The 22596-nt window shown below is 46.0% G+C and overlaps 1 protein-coding gene across 1 annotated transcript in view; it reads left to right on the top strand.

Moving 5' to 3' along the window:
• LOC125434153 (SPARC-related modular calcium-binding protein 1-like) overlaps positions 1–22596 on the top strand; it is a 48660-nt gene that overhangs the window by 6023 nt on the left and 20041 nt on the right. The window contains exons 2-6 of the mRNA XM_048499157.1: positions 13299–13500; positions 16714–16826; positions 18941–19040; positions 20556–20606; positions 21170–21226. Coding sequence (XP_048355114.1) covers positions 13299–13500; positions 16714–16826; positions 18941–19040; positions 20556–20606; positions 21170–21226 — 523 coding nt within the window. The remainder of the gene's footprint in view (positions 1–13298; positions 13501–16713; positions 16827–18940; positions 19041–20555; positions 20607–21169; positions 21227–22596) is intronic.

Genomic DNA, 22596 nt, shown 5'->3' with positions numbered 1-22596 from the left:
TTTGTAATTTGCCCTCCTCCCTTTCTGCCCCTTCAAAAGGATATTTCCTCCAAACTGCCCCCCAGCACCCTCAGAGCCTGCATGCAAATGAGCCTTCTTCTCATTGGCTCCTACACGAAGCGGGCAGGAAACTGGCCAAAGGGCTGGGATGGAGCCAGCAGGGACAGTAAAGAGATCATGAAAATTGCACTGCTAAATTTTGAAATAAAAGACAGCTTTCTACTTTCAGTTTAGCAGAGGCTTCGCGAGGGGGCTAATCAAAACAAAAGCTAATCTGTGGCCTTTACCTGTTATTTTTTAGCATAAGCACAGTATGTTATCTGTGAACTGCATTTGCACAAGATCCTTAATGCATTGAATGTGAAAATAATCCCTTTATAGGAAACAGTTCAGCACTATAAAACTGCATTATGCAAACAGCACACAGGCAGCCTGAACTTTGGAGATTCAGAATCTGAAGAGTTTACAAAATAAATCTCATAAATGCTAGAATGCATCCAGCCATGAAACTTGAACAATTGAACCTGCCAAAGTTTTTATTAGCAGTTTTTTATATTATGCATAAGCCATACAGTTAAAAAAATATGCATATACATGTATGTGATATAAGTGTTGCGTACTTGATTCCACTTGAAAAAAATCTATCTTTAAACCTTCCAGTCTTTTCCCTCGCTATTTTAGTTGCCTGTGACTATTTTGTTTTTGGTATAGCTTTTGGCATATAATTTTATAATACTGTGTCTCTCAAAGTAAGCGCATAATGTGGTTTTTCACTATCAATCGTGGAATGAATTTCAGATACATAATAGTTAGCTAAGGAGTGCACGTCATATATTGCTCCAGCCCCCAGGTGGTGGCTAGTTCTGCACAATGTAGGATGTTTGAATAATAGCTCTATCTTCAATGTTTGTGATGTCTAAATTGTAAACAAAGGAGCCTAGAAGAAGGAGCAGGGGACACAAACACGTAGCTGTGCATAATTTCTCTGCATCTGGGATTGTAGAGAGGGAATGCTTGGAGTAAACTCCCCACAGTAAACTCTCTGAGGTTCAACAAAAAGGCATAGAGGCCAAAGTCTGATGTCGCCTCTTGGCACTGGTATTCAGAGGTTTACTGCCCCTGAATGTGGAAGTTCTGCACAGTTTCAGCACTCAAGACAGATTTTTCAAGCGCAGGTCAAGAAAATAGATTCTCAGTTTGTCCAGCACTCTGCTACTCGCAGTGGCCCACCAGGTGCCTTTGGGAGCTCACCTGCAGGAGGTGAAAGCAAGGGCCTTAAGAACATAAGGAAGAGCCTGCTGGATCAGACCAGAGTCCATCTAGTCCAGCACTCTGCTACTCGCAGTGGCCCACCAGGTGCCTTTGGGAGCTCACATGCAGGAGGTGAAAGCAAGGGCCTTCTGCTACTGCTGCTCCTGAGCACCTGGTCTCCTAAGGCATTTGCAATCTCAGATCAAGGATGATGCTGTCTCGTTTCTGAGTGATCCAGAGGGCTTGTTACCTGAATTAATCTGGTCTGTTTCTTTTAAGTTTGGGGAATTAGCAGGGGACAAACCTTACAATGCGAGAGCAGGTAACTGGGGGTCTACACCAATTTATACAGAGTCCAGACCCCCATAGAAATCCACACAAAACCAAAACTTTAGGGGTGGGAAATTACAATTTTATTAAAGAACCAACAATAATGAAAATACTCACACAATTCTGCAAAACACATACAGAGGAGTCTAGGATGTAGAGAGAGGTGAAGGATAGATGGAAATAGAAGAGGGCTTTGAGGGGAAGGTGATATTTTCCATTCCAGAACTGAAGTGGTCCAAAGGGGAAACAAAGACAGCAGCCAGCACTGTTCACAGGTGCAAGGAAGACATCCAAGTGCAAAGAGCCAAAGATTTGTAGGGTGGGGTGGGGTGTCTAGTTATAGGAAAAGTGATGGGATTTGGCAAGTGCCAGTAACACAATCCAGTAATGAAGGAGTTAATTGTTGCCTGCTAATTAGTTAGTGAGGTCAGAAGTCAGTGACCAGGTAATTGATACCTATTGGTTGGGTGGCCTACATGCAGGTCTGCACGTAGGCTTTAGATATATCTTCTGTGTGTTGCACTCTGCACGTGTTCAGTCAGTTAAGTCTATAGCTTAGTAGCCATGTAATAGTCTAAGCAGCAAGCTGGCTGTTGGTGCTAGCTAGTAAGAAAGATGTTTATTGTTTTTCTTCCAAGTTTCCCTTCCCTGTAGTAAGTAAACTTTATTTCAGTAAAGCAACTGGTCTCTGCCTCATTATTGCATTAACTCTGCTAATTAAGTATTTGTCCACACAACAAAAAGTTAATCTCTGGCAATGGTCAGAGGGGTCACTTTCTAAAAATAAAGCATAGTTCTGTTCCCAAGTGGGAACAATCCTGTGGAAAAGGCATGAATGGGTTACAACCTGGGAGTGCCTGACATCTGATTACGTCTGGACTGCATTGATGATATTGGAACCAGGGACATTCTAAGTTAGAATGAGGCTGGAAGGCTAAACAAAGAAACTTGGGAAAGTTGATGGTTCTTTGATAGTTGGGCAGGAGGTTTTATATTAAATTAATCCCTGGGAGGAGGGTATAAGTTGAGCTAGCTGGAATCAGTGCATGAGGCGTTTGCGTGTTCTTTGTGAAGTTGAGGACTGGTGTGTCTTCTGAAGGCTGCGCTGTTGTTATCCAGATCCGAGTGGCTGAGCCTTCAGGGAAGGCGTTGTCTATTGCAATGCATTCTTGATTTGGAAGGGGGAGAGCATGCGTCAGACTAACTCCTCTTAGCATCAAAGTCCAAGAATTAAGATGACATCCTTCTTAGTCTGAACTGTCTGTGATACCAAGATATGACTGGTAGGGCATTTTGATAAAATTCCATTTCCCGCCAAAGTTAGATAAACACCTGTAGTTCCCAACCGAAAACCGTATTGAAACAGTTTCACACAGACAGGCAGAAGAAACAGAAGATACAGATACTAGAAACTGCAGATACCGGAAACACTCCCCAATCTGGGCGTCCCGCCAACCTTGTCAGACGAAAACCTTCCAAGGCTAAGCAGCAACCTTACAATAAGGGCTGTGTGAAAATTGTGTCTTGGAAAAAAAGTGTTGTACCTGTGCACCCTTTTTTTTTTTGACTCTGAGGTTTTTGTGACACCCGTTGGAGGTATTTATTATCTCAGGCAAAGTAGAAGAAGAAGAAGAAGAGTTTGGATGTATATCCCCCCTTTCTCTCCTGCAGGAGACTCAAAGGGGCTGACAATCTCCTTGCCCTTCCCCCCTCACAACAAACACCCTGTGAGGGGGGTGGGGCTGAGAGAGCTCCGAGAAGCTGTGACTAGCCCAAGGTCACCCAGCTGGCGTGTGTGGGAGTGCACAGGCTAACCTGAATTCCCCAGATAAGCCTGCACAGCTCAGGCGGCAGAGCTGGGAATCAAACCCGGTTCCTCCAGCACACCCATCCTCTTGGTGACCTGGCTTCCCAAAGCTAATTGGAATTCAGTTTTGACCCTATGTAGGCAATGATACTTTAATGAGAGGTATAGTGTAAGTGGGTGAAATTTCACCAGTGAGGAAGCAGAAAAGGGTGTGACGATAAACTGGTGTTGATTCACACAAAGGAGAAGCGAGAACAAACCGTGTGTGTGTGTGTGTGTGTGTGTGTGTGTGTGTGTGTGTGTGTGTGTGTGTGTGTGTGTGTGTGTGTGTGTGTGTGTGTTTTTCAGCTGGAAATAACTGGCCTACGAAATTTGTTCATCCTTTTTTCGGTGCCTGGAAAGCGGGATGCTGGTATGTACTACCAGCAAGGAAAAATACCTTCTCCGGAGCATGCTGGATCACAGCTCTCGGAGTCTGCAGCCCGTGAAGAGGCTCTCTGAGAGGCTATAAATCAAAATGGGCCACTGGGGATCAAGAGAGGCAGCATCTATCAGAATTTGGCAGAAGCTGCCCATTTTCTCTGCAGGGATCTGAGCTGGGGGTTCGGCAGCAGAGGAGGGACACTGTCCTCTCCCCCCTCCCCAGAATACCCGAACAAGCTGCTCTTTGCTGGAGAAACCTGCCACTGAAGTGGGTGTCTGTTTGGTGGGCAGGAAGGGAGAGCATGAGATACTCCCAGGAGCAGGGGAGCCATTTTTCCACTCCAAGGCTTAGTTGTTTTCCATCCCCCTCCCCCCCTCCGGTCGGTCAGGTTTGCGCTTGAGCCGGGATTGAGTCTCAGCATTAGTTTCCAGTGCCAGAACTCTCCCCACCTTAGCACACACGAGAGCTCTTTTCACACCCTGGTGGCACTAAGGGCTTTTTCGCACACACGGTTTCTTCTTGATTTAATATATGAGGTCGTCACGGCTTCTGCCTTTTTTTTCGCTTTTGCTTGAAGCCGCAGTAATTGCCTCGACCCCTAATCTGTCACTCATTTCAGCCTTTGTCTCACATTTTTCCTGTCGCTCGATAATTGTGCAACTTTCTTGGATAAAACGGATCCCCCCCCCACACACACACACACAATCTGGTGCCTCGGTTGCAAAAGCACTTAACTTCGAACAAAGCGACAGCGAGGATCCAAACCCACTGTGTGATCGCGATTTCCCTCAACCAATCAGGATCGCGGTGGGAAGCTTGCCAGTTCTTGGCACATTTCACTGTTTCGTTTCCGTCTCACTCTCCTCCCCCCCCTCCTCGCGGTCGCTCATGCAGTGTATTGTTTCCAACGCCGCCCCGATATCTCGAGATAGCGAGTTCTCAACACAGTGGTACACTGAGATAGTGAAATCACGCTGACTCGTTAGCTCGTGATGACACATCACACGGAACACGCCCTTGGACGGCAAAACAGCCAATCGGAACTCTCATTTGTACTGCATTCCAGGGCAATGCAAAACCAAGGGGTTTCTGAAGCAACAAGAACATCCACAACAACCTGGTGGTGTGTGAATGATCTCGAGCGACGAAACAGCAACACAAAGGTCAGGATGTCGATGCGGATTGCCTTAATTCAAGAACAAACGGTGTGCACGAAAAAGCCCTAAGTCGATCACTTGAGAAGGAAGATATTACCTGATTCCGAGCCAGATGTCAAACAACTGGTCCCGTAGACGTCTGAGATCCCCTGCTGAATATTCGCTGTCCTGGGGGAGAATTTTTGAGGAGAAACTATTTCATTCTGGCCCAAGGTGCTGCAGAGGAAAGGACAAAGTCGCCTTCTGTCGTGACGCTGAGGTTGGAGAAAGGAAGAAGAAAGTCCCTCCAGCTTTTCCCTCTGGCATTTGTCATTAGAAGGGTTTTGCACCCAATAAGCTTGAGCCCGAGAACCTTTTTAGAAACTATATTCTGCCTGGAAATCACAAAAGAGACCTGTTCTCACCCAGAATCGGGGGGTACCGTTTTGACCTCCCTTCCTCCTCCTATCCCATCATGATACATAGATGGTTTTGGTTTTATGGGGGTGTGTGTGTGTGTGTGGCTATCTACTATTTATTAGATCTTTGATTATGACTTTATTTTCTCTCTCATTGTTATTAGTATATGGTGCTGAAATGCGAAATGGGATTTACTGTTTGTTCTTTTATTGTACCGTTTTTATTGAGGCTGACTGTTGTAAACTGTCCTGAGTCCATTGTGGAGAAGGGCAGTCTATGAGCCAGATAGATAGATAGATAGATAGATAGATAGATAGATAGATAGATAGATAGATAGATAGATAGATAGATAGATAGATAGATAGATTGATTGATTGATTGATTGATTGATTGATTGATTGATTGATTGATTGATTGATTGATTGATTGATTGATTGATTGATTGATATACCGCCCTGAGCCCTTCAGGGGAGGGCGGTATATAAATGTAATTAATAAAGAGAGAGAGAGAGAGAGAGAGAGATACCGTGTTTCCCCGAATATAAGACAGTGTCTTATATTAATTTTTGCTCCCAAAGATGTGCTATGTCTTATTTTCAGGGGATGTCTTATTTTTCTGTGTTCTGTTCGTCGGGCATGCTTCCAAACAAAAACTTTGCTACGTCTTACTTTCGGGGGATGCCTTATATTTTGCACTTCAGCAAAACCTCTACTATGTCTTATTTTTCGGGGATGTCTTATATTTGGGGAAACAGGGTAGATAGATCGATAGATCGATCAGATACGGTTTCTCTTTGTAGACTCATGGCATTTTTAAACAGCTTCACCCCAGGTAGAACATTAGTAGGTCTGGCATCGCCACAAAACACTGCACCTGTTGTACTTTTGCCTGTTAAAAGCTCCAAACTTCCGTATAGGAAATGAAGGGGAGTCCTTACTCAGAATCCAGTTAGCTAAATAAAGATAAACATAGATCTATTATTTATAGGCATACTGGGTTCTACAATAATAGAACAAAGAAAGAGAAAGCTATTCAAACTCATGATCAGAGCGGTCCATGCAGTAATAGCATTGGGATGGAAGGACAAAAAAAATCTGGACAATGCAGAAATGGTTGGAATATATATGGCAGTGATGGCGAACCTATGGCACGGGTGCCAGAGGTGGCACTCAGAGCCCTCTCTGTGGGCACGCTGCACAGAGTTCGTCATGTGATAATAGTGGGATTATTTCAGGGAGATTATTAGCACTGAACCTAAGACCTAGTTTTGGGGAAGCAGTGTAGGTAACCCTGTTAAGCGCCGTTAAACCCTACTGATTTTCATGAGAAGAATGAAAGCATGATCCATTACCTGGGAGTAAGCTTGGTTGTTGGCAATGGGGCTTGCTTCTGAGTAAACCCTCCTAGGGTCGTGATTCACCCGTTTGAAGTGTTGCACAGTTGCTTCAAAGCAAAGTCACCGACTACCACCAAGCTTACTCCCGAGTAACGTGCACCTTGGAGCCAACTATTTTTTCTATACTGAAACCTCAGTATTCAGGTTAAATTGCCATGTTGGCACTTTGCGATAAATAAGTGGGTTTGGGGTTGCAGTTTGGGCACTCGGTCCCGAAAAGGTTCGCCATCACTGATATATGGGAAAAAATACAATTGGAAATTTTTGACATAATGTCAAGAAACCAAATATGGCAAGAAAAACAAAAAGATATGAAGTGGATCTGGACTGAATTTAAAGACTGGTTCAATGAAATTGGAATTACAGAAGAAACCTGGATAAGAAGATTAGAAAGAATGGACCTGCTGCTGCACATCTAAAGAAGAAAAGAAGAGGGGTAAAAGGAGGGGTAAAAGGGTATGGAGGATGAAATATAAAGATGTATAATAAATCTGTAACAATCCAAAATATCAATTAAAAAATCTTTAAAAAAAAGAAAGAATCCAGTTAGCTGCAAATTACCAGCCCCCCAGCAAGAAATATGCAAAGAGTTAAAACTGTTCGTTTTCCAGATGTTCCAAGTAGTTGTGTTTTTATGCACAACCCAGGCTGGTCTTGGGCCCCCCTGCCGCCGCCCCGGTGGTCTGGGCTCTTGTGATGGAAAAAGAGCGACACCTTGTAAGACGTCAAGGGTCCGAAACCGTGGTTGGCTTTTAATGGGCCGCTCTTGGGCCTGTGTTTGTTGACACTGCAATTAGCTAAACCAACTTCTTCCAGCAGCTGCCGCAACGGCTGCCAGAATACACAAGGCACTACGGTGCCCCCCAGGGGCAAGGAGAAGGGGGGCAGAGGAGGAGGAGGTCCAAAAGAGAAGGGAGAACAGAACAAGAGGACTACTGGAGAGGAGAGGCCCAGAACTCTGGGGAGGGAATATACGTGGATGCGTGCATGCAGTCTGACTTGGTGAATGCATCCATTCAGTCATCACGGCCACCCCCCAAATTGGCAACACATTTTGTCTTCCAACAGCATTCCTCGATCCAAAGAGCACGCAGCAATCCCTTCAGAGTCGGGGTTTGGTCAAAATGTGGCCACGCTTCTCTGCCGGCTTCTTCTCCCTCTCTGCCGGTCACAGACGCGTTCCCTTTTCGGAGAATATTTAACAGCTTACAACCTAGTACAGTGATGGCGAACCTTTTCAAGACCGAGTGCCCAAATTGCAACCCAAAACCCACTTATTTATCGCAAAGGGCCAACACGGCAATTTAACCAGAATACTGAGGTTTTCGTTGGCTCCGAGGCGTGCGTTACTTAGGAGTAAGCTTGGTGGTAGTCAGTGGCTTTGCTTTGAAGCAACCATGCAACTCTTCCAACTGGTGAATCACGACCCTAGGAGGGTTTACTCAGAAGCAAGCCCCATTGCCAGCAACCAAGCTTACTCCCAGGTAAAGGATCACACTTTAGTTCTTCACATGAAAATCAGTGGAGTTTAACAGCACTTAACAGGGTTACCTACACTGCTTCCCCAAAACTAGGTCTTAGTTTTAATGCTAATAATCAAGCCCAGTGGCCCAGGCCAGCCTAGATGTGTGTGTGTGTGGGGGGGGGGCACTCTTGTTTGCGCGTGTCCACAGAGAGGGCTCCGAGTGCCACCTCTGGCACCCGTGCCATAGGTTCGCCACCACTGACCTAGTACCACACAATAGGAAATATATTGAGGAAGGCTCACGGCAGTTGCTGTCTACTTTCAAGTGAAGTTCTTGTAAGTATAATATGTGTCCACACCTACAAACATTACAAAAGTACCACAAGGTATCTGAAATACGGGTGCTAACAACACTAATAAAAATCCTGTGGAAGTATGAAGCATTCACTAAGCTAACTGGAACTCGAATGAGCGCCAGTCTCGCACAAGCTTCAAGGCTAGTGAAGCGTAAATTCCATATGTCTGTGCTTTCAAAATGTACGAAAACATTGTTAGAGTGGCAGTGGTTTGAAACTGTGAGAACAGCCAGAGTTTTCGGAGCAGACTGTAGTCCCTGCACTTTCAAATCGTTGCTGTTCTAACAAATGTATACATTTTGGAAGCACAGATTTGTGGAATTTATGTTCCACTAGCCTTGAAGTTGTGCGAGACTGATGTACATCCAGGTTCCGGTTAGCTCTCTGTGGGCACGCACAAACAGAGTTCATCATGTGGGAGGGAAATCACGCCCCCCCCCCCCCCCACATCTAGGCTGGCCTGGGTCGCTGGGCTCGATTATTAGCATTAAACCTAAGACCTAGTTTTGGGGAAGCAGTATAGGTAACCCTGTTAAGCGCTGTTAAACCCCACTGATTTTCATGGGAAGAACTAAAGCATGATCCTTTACCTGAGAGTAAGCTCGGTTGCTGGCAATGGAGCTTGCTTCTGAGCAAACCCTCCTAAGGTTGTGATTCACCCGTTGGAAGAGTTGCACGGTTGCTTCAAAGCAAAGCCAACGACTACCACCAAGCTTACTCCCAAGCAACGCACGCCTCAGAGCCAACCATTTTTCCTAAACTAAAACCTCAGTATTCAGGTTAAATTGCTGTGTTGGCACTTTGGATAAATAAATGGGTTTTGGGTTGCAGTTTGGGCACTCGGTCTCAAAAAGGTTCGCCATCACTGTGCTATACTTACAACAAGACTTCATCTGAAAGTAGACAGCAATTGCTGTGAGCCTTCCTCAGTGTAATTTCTGTAGGGTTGTACTGTGTGCACTGATCCCCACTTAATGCAAATGGTGATCTTACAACCGAGGACAGATGCGTCTGGTAACCTGAGCTAGCCGGTCCTTTGCCCAACTGGAAAAGGGAAGAATTCGAGCCAGAACTAGTTCTCCAAGAAGAAACATTATTGAGGGCTCAAAGCACTGCATTAGGGGCAAAAAATCCAAACTTCACATACACGCTACAGGGGTCAGTGCTATCAGTCACAGACCAGGAAAGGGATTTGGGCGTCTTAGTTGATAGTTCCATGGGAATGTCAACTCAATGCACGGCAGCTGTGAAAAAAAGCAAACTCTATGCTGGGGATAATTAGGAACGGAGTTGATAATAAAACTGCAAAGATTGTCATGCCCTTATATAAAGCCGTGGTGCGACTGCACTTGGAGTCCAGTGTCCAGTTCTGGTCACCACATCTCAAAAAGGATATCGAAAAGATAGAAAAAGTGCAGAGAAGGGCAACAAGGATGATTGAGGGACTGGAGCACCTTCCTTATGAGGAGAAGCTGCAGCGTTTGGGACTCTTTAGTTTGGAGAGGAGACGGCTGAGGGGGGATATGATTGAAGTCTATAAAATTATGCATGGGGTAGAAAATGTTGACAGAGACGTTTTTCTCTCTTTCTCACAATACTAGAACCAGGGGGCATTCATTGAAAATGCTGGGGGGAAGAATTGGGACTAATAAAAGGAAACACTTCTTCACGCAACGTGTGATTGGTGTTTGGAATATGCTGCCACAGGAGGTGGTGATGGCCACTAACCTGGATAGCTTTAAAAGGGGCTTGGACAGATTTATGGAGGAGAAGTCGATTTATGGCTACCAATCTTGATCCTCTTTGATCTGAGATTGCAAATCCCTTAGCAGACCAGGTGCTCAGGAGCAGCAGCCACAGAAGGCCATTGCTTTCACATCCTACATGTGAGCTCCCAAAGGCACCTGGTGGGCCACTGCGAGTAGCAGAGAGCTGGACTAGATGGACTCTGGTCTGATCCAGCAGGCTAGTTCTTATGTTCTTATGTTTTTTAAATGTTTTATTTAAAATTAGCAGGGGCGAGAACAAGTGGATGGAAAAATAAAAGGGGTTCTTTGCAGAGTGCCTCTGAAGGCACGATGGGTGGTTTATCAGTTGGCATAGTGCAGTCCAGTCATTTTAGTTCATTGCAATCGTCCTCCATGCTCCAAAGCATCCCTTCATATTTAGGTAAACCGTCTCTGCTCAAAGGAAGTCAGAAATAGGTTGGTGAGTAGACATGCAAAGTGGAGCAAAGTTCACAGGCTGGCTATTTCAATTCAATTCAATTTCAATAAGCCTTTATTGGCATACAGAACATACAATATAAAGACAGTTAAAATTACTAGATAAAACTTCACACTGGATCATAAGTTCAGTTCGCAAACCTCAGCCAGAAACTGCGAGACAACAGTCAAGGTCATTACAGTTTAAGAGCATATTTACTTTATCAAGCTCTGTCAGGGTTTTCATAGAGTCAATGATTTGTAATAACAAGCTGGATCTTGGATTCTGGTAAAGTGGGCAGTGGAGGAGAATGTGCGCAATGGAATCCAACTGCCCTGGGCTACAGGGGCAAAGCCCCTTATGGTTTGGTAGACCCTTGAGTCTTCCTCTATGGAGCGGGGATGGCATAATGTTAAATCTAGCCAGCATGTAGGCTCTCCTATATATAGGGTTGGTAAGCGCTGCAATATAGTAGGTTGGGTTTCCCTGCACAAATGGAATTGCCACGTTCGTTGGTGAGCAGGATTTGTTGGCCAAGCTCTGCAGTTGTTGATAATCCATTGCTAGTAGCCGCTCTTTGATGATGGCAAATGTCTCAGTAAGGGTTAGCATGTTCAGAGAGTCACTATTGTAGCCCAATCCCACAATCTTTGTTATAACTGTTGTGCACCATTTAGAGTGATGGAGTTCTCTCAAGGTGAGTTGCGTCAGTGAGTTGTCGGAGCTTTGATAATGAATATGCAGCCCAAATTTTATGATGTTTAACCAGATAGTGGCCTCTAGGCTGGCCATTTCACAAGTGAATAATATGCTGCTTTCTTAAGCCACGAGGACTGCTTGTGGCCTGAGAAAGTGGCTGTCGCAATATACCCTCCAAAGTTGCCCGGCTATCGACTGTTTCCAAAAGTTACCCCCACCTTACTCCACTTATGTGCAGGGGTGGGATTCAGAACCGGTTGTTAAAATGGTGCTTGTAAACAACCAGTTGTTAAATTATTTGAATCCCACCACTGCTTATGTCTCTGTGGCAGTGCCACAAAACCCTTCCCCTTGTCCCCAGCAGAGTCATCGAGAGTGGCTAAAAGACCACGATTCTCTGTATCTTGTCCATGTTTATCCTGCCCTTCTTCCTAGAAATTCCTAGAATTTATCCTGCCCTTCTTCCTAGAATTAAACCAGGGGGCATCCATTGAAAATGCTGGGGGAAAGAATTAAGACTAATAAAAGAAAACACTTCTTCACGCAACGTGTGATTGGTGTTTGGAATATGCTGCCACAGAAGGTGGTGATGGCCACTCACCTGGATAGCTTTAAAAGGGGCTTGGACAGATTTATGGAGGAGAAGTCGATTTATGGCTACCAACCTTGATCCTCTTTGATCTCTTTGATCTCTTTGATCTGAGATTGCAAATGCCTTAACAGTCCAGGTGCTCGGGAGCAACAGCCGCATGAGGAGCCATTGCTTTCACCTCCTGCACGTGAGCTCCCAAAGGCACCTGGTGGGCCACTGCGAGTAGCAGAGAGCTGGACTAGATGGGCTCTGGTCTGATCCAGCTGGCTTGTTCTTATGTTCTTATGAAATGCAGTTCTCAACCTGTGGGTCGCGACCCCTTTGGGGGGTCGAACGACCCTTTCACAGGGGTCGCCTAAGACTCTTTGCATCAGTGTTCTCCATTTGTAAAATGGATAAATGTTAGGGTTGGGGGGTCACCACAACATGAGGAACTGTATTAAAGGGTCACGGCATTAGGAAGGTTGAGAACCACTGTCCTAGAAGTTCATTCCGCTACCCTACGTGGTCCGTCCCCTGCAACGAATCACTGTGCTTTGTCCTTCTTTTCACTTATGTATCTGTCCCGGGTTTTGCCCAGGTTCCTGCCTTTTTAGATTTCCGCAGTTGACCACTGCATCTGTCTTCTTTTTTTGGTTCTTTGTGTTTATTTATCAAACATTTTATTAAGAAAGTAGGGCAAAGTCCAGGAAAGTTGGCACAGATAGTAAGTAAAATTAACAAACTTCAATATCACAGATAACTGTATATCCTTTCTATATGTTCCCAGATACCAACAATTTTATTTGTATTGTTATCTTCTCTTGTTTTATGTTGAAAATTAAATAAACTATTTTAAAAAACCATCCAAGGGATTTACGACATTCTTGGCAACAATTCTGATCTATATAACTAATGAACGACATAACATCAAATGTAAAACATTTTTTTCTGGCCATACTTTCAATAAAGTCTATTAGGGGAAGAGCTGAACAAAAGCTCAGGAGATTCTTTGGGGTCCCCCCTGTGTGCCAGGTGTCTGTTGTGGGGTCAGGAAAGGAAAGAAGTTTGTAAGTTGCCTTGGGTTTCCTTACTGGAGAGAAAGGCGGGGTACAAATTCAAACTCTTCTTCGTTCTTGACCCTCCCTCTGCAAAGAGCATTCACTCCTGTGCTTCTGTGCACAAGATCCCGCCGATGATGACTCAGTGCCTTTTTGTCCGACGTGTCCCCTTTCAGTTCATCATCTCGGAGAGCGAGCGAGGAGAAGCAGCGCCGTGCCTGGTGGAATGTCCGCGGGAGAGAGGGCGACCCATCTGCGCCTCTGACGGGAAGCTCTACAAATCTCCGTGCGCTTTCCAGAGAGCGCGTTGCCGCGAACCTTTCTTGGAGGCTTTGCCACGGTCCCACTGCGGCGGAGGTGCCCACCGAGAACCCAACAGTAGGTAGAGACTTGGTGGGAAGGGCGGGGGGGCCGGGTGGAGGGAGTTCGTGTATCAGCTGACCAAGAGCTAAAGAGCTTTTGTATCTATCCATCCATCCATCCATCCATCCATCCATCCATCCATCCATCCATCCATCCATCCATCCATCCATCCATCCATCCATCCATCCATCCATCCATCCATCCATCTATCTATCTATCTATCTATCTATCTATCTATCTATCTATCTATCTATCTATCTATCTATCTATCTATCTATCTATCTTATTTATATACCGCCCCATCCCCTGAGGGCTCTGGGCGGTGAACAACAAATTAATATTACATAAACAATAAATAATTAATATAAATAACATCATTAAAAACATAAAATTACAGCGTTCTACAAAAACCACTCAGCGTCCAGTATTAAAACTATCAACAAAACCCTCCCAGAGAGGGGGACGGTAGATCTAGGTGTCACAGCTCCCAGAGTGTTAAAAAGGGAGAGGCAAAGAGGGCGCTCACCCTCAGCGGCTGGCCTCCCCAAAAAGCCAGGTGAACAACCAGCTTCGGTCTTACGGGTTCCCCTCACGAGAACTCTCCAAGATCCCGCAGGGCCTGGACAGTTGGAGGGGAAGAGTGTTCCACCAGGTGGAAGGGCAGGGGCCATAAAAGCCTCTGGCCCGGGTGGAGGCTACAACCCATTATCATTGAGGGGCTGGGAACCACCAGTAAATTAGCCCTCTGCCCGAACGCAGAGGCCGTGTAGGAAGAGGATATGGGGTAAAGGTGGTCCCGAAGGAGTCTACGCAGGGCCCCAGGCCGCCCTTATAGGAGCCTTTAAAGGTTAATACCCAAACCTTGTGGATGATTCGGAATTCCACTGGGAGCCAGTGTACCTTGGAAAGTGTTCAGCTCCTCTGAAATCAGACAACCAAGGTATCAGTTGGGGCATGTCCGGATGGTAATGTCATTTTTCTCATGCCTAGGTCAGCTGACCCTGTAGGGTTTTCAAGGCAGCAAGAGACATTTGAAGGTGGTTTGCCATTGCCTGCCTCCGTGTCATGACTCCTGTATTCCTCGGAGGTCTCCCATCCAAATACTAACCAGGATCGACCCTGCTTAGCTTCTGAGATCTGACAAGACCAGGCTTAGCTTGGGACTCTCCAGGGCCCCGTCTGCACACGCAAAATAATGCGTTTTCAAACCACTTTCACAACTGTTTGCAAGTGGATTTTGCTATTCCGCACAGCTTCAAAGAGCACTGAAAGCAGTTTGAAAGTGCATTATTCTGCAGGTGCGGAATGAGCCCAGGTCAGGGGCGATGTCATACCAATGCTGAAAAAATAATAATTGGTTGCCCATTTGGTTCCAGGCATGACTCAAAGAGAGCCAGCGTGGGGTAGTGGTTAAGAGCGCTGGACTCTTGTCTGGAGAACCAAGTTCGATTCCCCTCTCCTCCACGTGAGCGGTGGACTTTTATCTGGTGAACTGGATTTGTTTCCCCCCCTCCTACACATGAAGCCTGCTAGGGTGACCTTGGGCTAGTCCCAGTTCTTGGGAACTATCCCAGCCCCACCTACCTCAAAAAGATATCTGTTGTAGGGAGAGGAAGGGAAAGGAGTTTGTCAGCTGCTTTGAGATTCTTTGAGGTCAAGAGGGTATAATTCCAAACTCTTCTACGCAGTGGCGTAGTGGCTAAGAGCAGGTGCACTCTGATCTGGAGGAACCGGGTTTGATTCCCAGCTCTGCCGCTTGAGCTGTGGAGTCTTATCTGGGGAATTCAGATTAGCCTGTGCACTCCCACACACGCCAGCTGGGTGACCTTGGGCTAGTCACAGCTTCTCGGAGCTCTCTCAGCCCCACCTACCTCACGGGGTGTTTGTTGTGAGGGGGGAAGGGCAAGGAGATTGTAAGCCCCTTTGAGTCTCCTGCAGGAGAAAAAGGGGGAATATAAATCCAAACTCCTCCTCCTCCTCCTCCAATGGAGGCCTCTTTTCTTCTCCAGTGTCCATTATGAACTAGAAAATGGTAAATGTGTGGGATCAGAACCAACTACTCCCCTATGCACCTGCCCAGGAATCAAATGAGATTGATGGTAAATGCCCTTCTTCACCTGAAGCAGATGGATTCTGGGTATCAGGCCTTCCACGTTGTGGTGCCTCAGCTCCATTCCTGAGGGGATCACTACTGAGTCCATCTTTATTTCCTAAAAAAAGGGGATGGGGGAATAAGACCTTCGGTCTGCAGCTTGCTTCTGCGGATATGATAATGTCCCTGGGATACAACCCCGCCTTACATCCTGAAAATAACTTCTGGAATGGGAAATAGTCAGGATTCTGGCTGAATGGAAGTTGTGTGCTTAGCTTAGGAACCCTCTCTGTCCCAGAGCTATAGGGTAGAGGAGGGATCCAATAGCTATATTCCCTCTCTGTTATCAGATCACTTTATTTCAGAATGGTATACTTTGATCTTTAGAACGCTTGACGCTATTCGTTTCCCCTTGGAATCACTCCTTATGCTCACCAAGGTGGACGCCTTCAGAGATATTAGATGGAAAGGAATAGGCTCTTGGATCTTGATTTTCATTTAATTTGACTCTTGCCTTGCCAAGACAACCTGTTCTCCTCGACTTACACATTATGTGAAATCCCACGCGAGCCGTTGGAATTACATGGCAGCATATCTTCGATCTGCAAGGATTAATCCCACCCAGAGGAGAGCCTTATGGCTACGGCAAGATGTAAGATGTGCTGCCATCAGCTCTGCTGGAGGGAAGATTTAAGAATATGGAACGTTCTAAAAGAGTTTGTTCATGTGATATGACTACGGTCGAAACACTTGACCATTCTTTGTTTCTATGCCCTAAATACAGCAAGATACGCATGAAATACATGAATTCAATTTTTCTTGCAATGTTCTCAGTGGCAAGAGTGTTATAAGATACCTGGGAACCTCCTGAACAGCCTCCTTGATGTACTCTTTTGTGAAACAGTTGCAAATTTTATGCTGGAAATTAGTAGTTTTAACTGCATTTCTTAACCTTGTTTTGTTTTAAAAATTTGTCCTGTTTTATACGCCAATAAAGGCTTGTGTTGTTATAGGGTAGAGGATCTAAATGTTGAGAGTAATGTTCTCTGGGCATACCAAGACGCTGTTGTTCACTCCTGACTCCAAAACCGTTTTTCATGTCTCCTTCCAACCTTGCCCCGTCTGACCCAATGCAGATGCCAATCTTACCCGCTGCCAGGAGGACCGAGCCACCGCCCTCTCGCAGTCCCGCCGCCAGGCACACGCCACCTATATTCCAGAGTGCGATGAAGATGGATCCTTCTTGCAGGTAAATCCCTGAAGCCTTTCCTAGTAGTGCTTCTCACTTCCTGCCTGTCCCTGGGAATCCCCAGAATGCTGTTTTTTTTAAATAGCCTTTACTACCACCACCCTGACTGCTCATGTTTGTAACGGCGTTGATGTGAATTATGGAGATTTGCTGCAAGGTTGATGTTTGTCTGGTGGGCACGTGAGACAGGGCCTTTTCAGTGGCAGCCACACCATTATGGAACAGCTGCCCCAGGAAGCTATTTCAATTCAATTTATTACAGTCAAAGACCAGCAAATTACAGTCAGGGACCGATAAATTCCATACAGCAAATTACAGTCAAGGATCAACAAATTCTATACACACTCTCAACCATGTAATTCCCAGTGTAATTGTAATATATAAAATACCCTAAAATCAACACTGAGGCCTAATTTGTTTCACTTGTCCCATACATACGGTAACTTAGCATTAAAATACATCCAGTCCATAACTTAGCGTTAAAAAATCCAATCCATAACTTAGCGTTAAAATAAATCCAATCCATAACTTAGCGTTAAAATAAATCCAATCCATAACTTAGCGTTAAAATAAATCCGATCTATAATTTAGCGTTAAAATGAATCCAATCCATAACTTACCATTAAAATGAGTCAGTCAAATTAAAATTATCTGTATATGCGTGGGCTTGCCTACTTATTGTCTTTCGGCCTGTCTGCACTCCCATTTGTTCAATCCTACATTAAAATAATAATAGTAATAATATTAATAATTAATAATGATTGTGAGCCATATATTCATATATCTGTTTCTCTAATACAATATCAGTTGCCTGCTCACTGGTTTGCGTTTCTTTATAACAAATGTACAAAAGTTGGCAAACAGTCTAGACCAGTTTGGATTTTTGTCCTCTCCAGGAGAAAACTTCCTTATACATGTACATTTTCTGGATAGCCCCTGGAAGTTATTTAATGTTGGGTCTAGTATTTTGGCTCTTATTTCTCTGAAGTGAGGGCAGCGGAGGGAGGAGGGATGTGGCCTGTAGTGTCCATTTCTTCTAGATTGCAGGAACAGATCCTCCTTTCTTTAGGTATCTTCTTATATCTCCCTTCTAGGATCCCCCAGGAAGCTAGATTTAATTTCAGTAGAACCTTAGAGACCACCAAGATTCAAACTCTCTCAGCCCCACCTGCCTCACAAGGTGTCTGTTGTGGGGAGAGGAGGGGAAAGGAGTTTGTAAGCCGCTTAACAAAAAACTGTTCAGTTCCAGGGGCTCCATTGCAAACCACCAGCTCTGTCTCCTAAAACCTAAAGAAAGGTGGGATATAAATCCAAACACTTCCCCCTCCTCCTTTTCCTTCTTCAAATCAATAGGGTGTGAGATTATGGCAGGATGCCGTGGGGAAAGCAAGCAGGGTGAGCCTTTAAGTGGCTGTGTGTGGAGATACAGTAAATATTGAAGGTTTTAGGACAGTGGTGGCGAACCTATGGCACGGGTGCCAGAGGTGGCACTCAGAGCCCTCTCTGTGGGCACGCGCAAACAAAGTTGCCCCCCCCCCCCCACACCTAGGTTGGCCTAGGCTGCTGGGCTCTATTAGCATTAAACCTAAGACCTAGTTTTGGGGAAGCAGTGTAGATAACCCTGTTAAGCGCTGTTAAACCCTACTGATTTTCATGCGAAGAGCTAAAGCACGATCCTTTACCTGGGAGTAAGCTCGGTTGCTGGCAATGGGGCTTGCTTCTGAGTAAACCCTCCTAGGGTCGCGATTCACCCGTTGGAAGAGTTGCACTGTTGCTTCAAAGCAAAGTCACCGACTACCACCAAGCTTACTCCTGAGTAACGCGCGCCTCGGAGCCAACCGTTTCCCCTAAACTAAAACCTCAGTATTCAGGTTAAATTGCTGTGTTGGCACTTTGCGATAGATAAGTGGGTTTTGGGTTGTAATCTGGGCACCCGGTCTCGAAAAGGTTCGCCGTCACTGTTTTAGGACGTTTCCAGCTGTATCCTCAGAGAATGTTGTTGAGGGAGATAGAATAATTGCTTACTTTTAAACAAAGTGACACCCCTGATAGTGGGAGGGGAAGAGTGAGCGCGGAGTTGGGACTATGCTGTCCTGTTTCTTTTCCCCTTCTAGGTTCAGTGCCACAAACAGACCGGCTATTGCTGGTGCTCCTCTCCAGAAGGGAAACCCATCAGCGGAACTTCAGTCCTTAATGAAACTCCAAACTGCACAGGTTTGCCTTGGGCCTTTCTCCGCCCCCTGCCCCCATTGCCTTTCCTGGGGACGCTTTTCCTGGTCCGGGCCCCTGTCCCTTTAACTAACACTTAACTCACTGAAGTTATAAAGGGTCGCCTCATGTTGCAGTGGTTAAGAGCATAACAATAATAAGAAGAGTTTGGATTTATATCCCCCCTTTCTCTCCTGCAGGAGACTCAAAGATTCGTTGAGGTCAAGAGGGTATAATTCCAAACTCTTCTACGCAGATAAGCCTCCACAGCTCAGGCGGCAGAGCGGGGGAATCAAACCCGGTTCCTCCAGATTAGATACACGAGCTCTTAACCTCCTACGCCACTGCTGCTCCTACGCCACTGCTGCTCCTACGCCACTGCTGCTCCTAGCAGGTGGATTCTAATCTGGAGAACTGGGTTTCATTCCCCACTCCTCCGCCTGAGTGGCAAAGGCTTATCTAGTGAACCAGATGTGTTTCCGCGCTCCTAGATTCCTGCTGGGTGACATTGGTCGAGTCACAGTTCTCTCAGAACTCTCTCAGCCCCGCCTACATCACAAGGAGTCTGTTGTGGGGAGAGGAAGGGAAAGGGGCTTGTCAGCCACCTTGAGTCTCCTTACAGGAGAGAAAGGGGGGGATATAAATCCAAACTCTTCTTCTTCATCGTATGTGAAAAGTCTAACACAGGGGTGTCAAACGTGTCAAACTTATCAGGCCTGCCAGCCAGTTGAGGTCAGATTGGAAGCAAGGGAGGGGGTTGCCTCAACTGGCTTGCGGGCCTGATAGCCCTCTAAAGGTAGCCAACCCTACTGTGGGCTGGCCAGTCCAGGCACGGCTCCTCCCCCCCCCCTCCCCCGCCTGGCCTGACCAAGTCACATTTATGACATATCCACCCCTCGTAACAAATGAGTTTGACACTCCGGGTCTACAGTGTCACTATTCTACTGTTTATTGCGGGCCCTGTCCTGTTGCTCTTATAGAGTGACCCTGTGTAATCCCCCTTGAGTCCAAATAAGAAAGAGGGACTATAGATTGTTAGTTAGTTAGTTAGTTAGTTAGTTAGTTAGTTAGTTAGTTAGTTAGTTAGTTAGTTAGTTAGTTAGTTAGTTAGTTAGTAAGAACAAATAGCTGAATAATACATAAAAATAAAACCAAGAGGAAAGGTGGACCATGAGTGTTTTATAGAAAACTAATGAAAAATGCGTGAGGAGATGTTTTTTGAGGGCAAAGCAGTGGTTGCTGGGACTTGACTCTCGTGTAGGTACAAGTCTGCTTTGTATCCTGTTTTCCATTCATTCTCCTCTGCCTCTTCCTTCCTTCCTTCCTTCCTTCCTTCCTTCCTTCCTTCCTTCCTTCCTTCCTTCCTTCCTTCCTTCCTTCCTTCCTTCCTTCCTTCCTTCCTTCCTTCCTTCCTTCCTTCCTTCCTTCCTTCCTTCCTTCCTTCCTTCCTTCCTTCCTCCCTCCCTCCCTTCCTTCCTTCCTTCCTTCCCTCCCTCCCTCCCTCCCTCCCTCCCTCCCTAGGTTCCTACACGGTACGGACTTTGTGGCAAGATTCCAACTCCTCTCGGAGAGGTAAGGTTGCACCCCACTCTTCTTCCCTGTCCATCCCTCTGCCAAACTCTGGCCTGACAACCTGTCAGGCACTCAGTGGGTACCATAATTCCTGGGCTTGGCAGGACCCCAAAGGAGATGGGTCGTGCAGGAAAGGTAGAGGGCATTTTCATCTCCACATTGTTCCACAGGGAGGAGGAAGGAGGTGGAGTGAGAACTCCTAGGTTCCTTTTCCAACTCATGGGTTGGAGTGGGGTTAGGTAACTGCTTTCTGGAGGGACTGTTCCTGATATCTGGAGGGACTATACCACAAAAGTTGAGTTGCCCCTTAGTTTATTTTTCCCCCCTGGAAATAAATCTAGTTAAATCTGCATTTATTTAACTGGTACAGTTAAATACCCCCCAGTTTCCAGTGGTTGAATTTCCGACTGCCCAAGTCACAGCACCTCTGTCAGGAAAAATAATAGCCCTGGTCATGTCCTGAGATCCTGTTAACTTGGAACGCATCCGCTCTTTGGGCAGCGTAGGTGACGCTAAAACCTTTTTAATAGTTTCCTTCAAACTCTTTTCCTCTCTGAATGCAGAAGAAGGTGCCCGGCCTCTGCCCACCCAGCCAAGCCCCCTGCCCCACAAACAGGAAGGTAAGTGACCTTCCCTTCACCCCACCCACACCCACCACGGGTTGTGAGCATCTCAGTCTGTCCTGTGGTCTTTTGGGTGTCTGTTGATTTTTTTTTTTGCAACAAAATATAGAAAGTATAAAAAAAGGGACTATAAAATTGTTGGAAATATTAGCTGATTCATCGTATAATTGATTCAATAGACCATAGGTGTCAAACTCGTGGCCCTCCAGATGTTATGGACTACAGTTCCCATCACCCCCTGCCAGCATGATGCTGGCAGGGGATGATGGGAACTGTAGTTCATAACATCTGGAGGGCCGCGAGTTTGACACCTGTGCAATAGACATATATCTTTCCTCTGTTGTATTTTAAGAGAATGAATGGGTTAAGAGAGAGTGACGATGATCCTGGTTCAAGCCCCAAGCTAGCCTTGGTTAAGCCACTCAGCAGTGCTGGCCTATCTTGCAAGACAGTTGTACCGTCTGCATCAAGTTGATAACATGGGAAACTCAGTGCTCAAAATGATACTCAGGTGAAAACCTTTTTGTCTTTGATGATCCAGAGCAAGGGTCTGCAACCTGCGGCTCTCCAGATGTTCATGGAATACAATTCCCATCAGCACCTGCCAGCACGACCAATTGGCCATGCTGGCTGATGGGAATTGTAGTCCATGAACATCCGGAGAGCCGCAGGTTGCAGACCCCTGATCCAGAGCTCTGTTCTGCTGGGGCCAGATGGGGAGAGGCCATCAGGTCCAGTAACAGAGTACTTGTTTTACATCTAAAAAGTCTGGGGTTTGGTTCCCAGCGTGCAAGAAACTCCGGTGTGGGAGAGCTGGACGCCCTGGAGAGGCACTGCATGTCAGGACAGGCTGTACTGAGCCAGAGACACCAATAGTCTGGGGTCTGTAAAATGCAGTTTTAACATGTTCAGTTTCAGGGGCAGGCGTTGTGGCTCTGTGGCAAACCACCAGCTCTGCATGCAAAAGGTCCCAGGTTTTATTTTATTTATCTACTAGCGGGGCCCAGCCATGCGTTGCTGTGGCTTCTTATTGTGGTGAAATGGAAAAGGAACAGTTTCAGCAAATCAATTGCAGAGGCCAGCAGTACGTGCTCATGCAAACACGCAGCCTGATACTGTGCGATGTCATTGATGTGTGTGCCCGCATTCCTTGGGGGGGGGGGGGATGGAAAGGCACCCCTCCCACACATCTAGGCTGGCTGGTCATGATCCTTTACCTGGGAGTAAGTTTGGTTGGTGGCAATGGGTGTCGCTTATGAGAAGGGAAACTCCCTCTGAGGGGCGCTGACGCAGCCGATTCAAAGAGTATGTCACAGTTGCTATAAAAATCCGAGCTTACTTCTGGGCAGTAATGCGTGCCTGGTTTT

Source organism: Sphaerodactylus townsendi, linkage group LG06, assembly GCF_021028975.2.
Source record: "Sphaerodactylus townsendi isolate TG3544 linkage group LG06, MPM_Stown_v2.3, whole genome shotgun sequence".
Classification (NCBI taxonomy): domain Eukaryota; kingdom Metazoa; phylum Chordata; class Lepidosauria; order Squamata; family Sphaerodactylidae; genus Sphaerodactylus; species Sphaerodactylus townsendi.
Note: the sequence above shows the minus strand (reverse complement) of the source record. Positions and strands in the feature narration are given on the sequence as shown.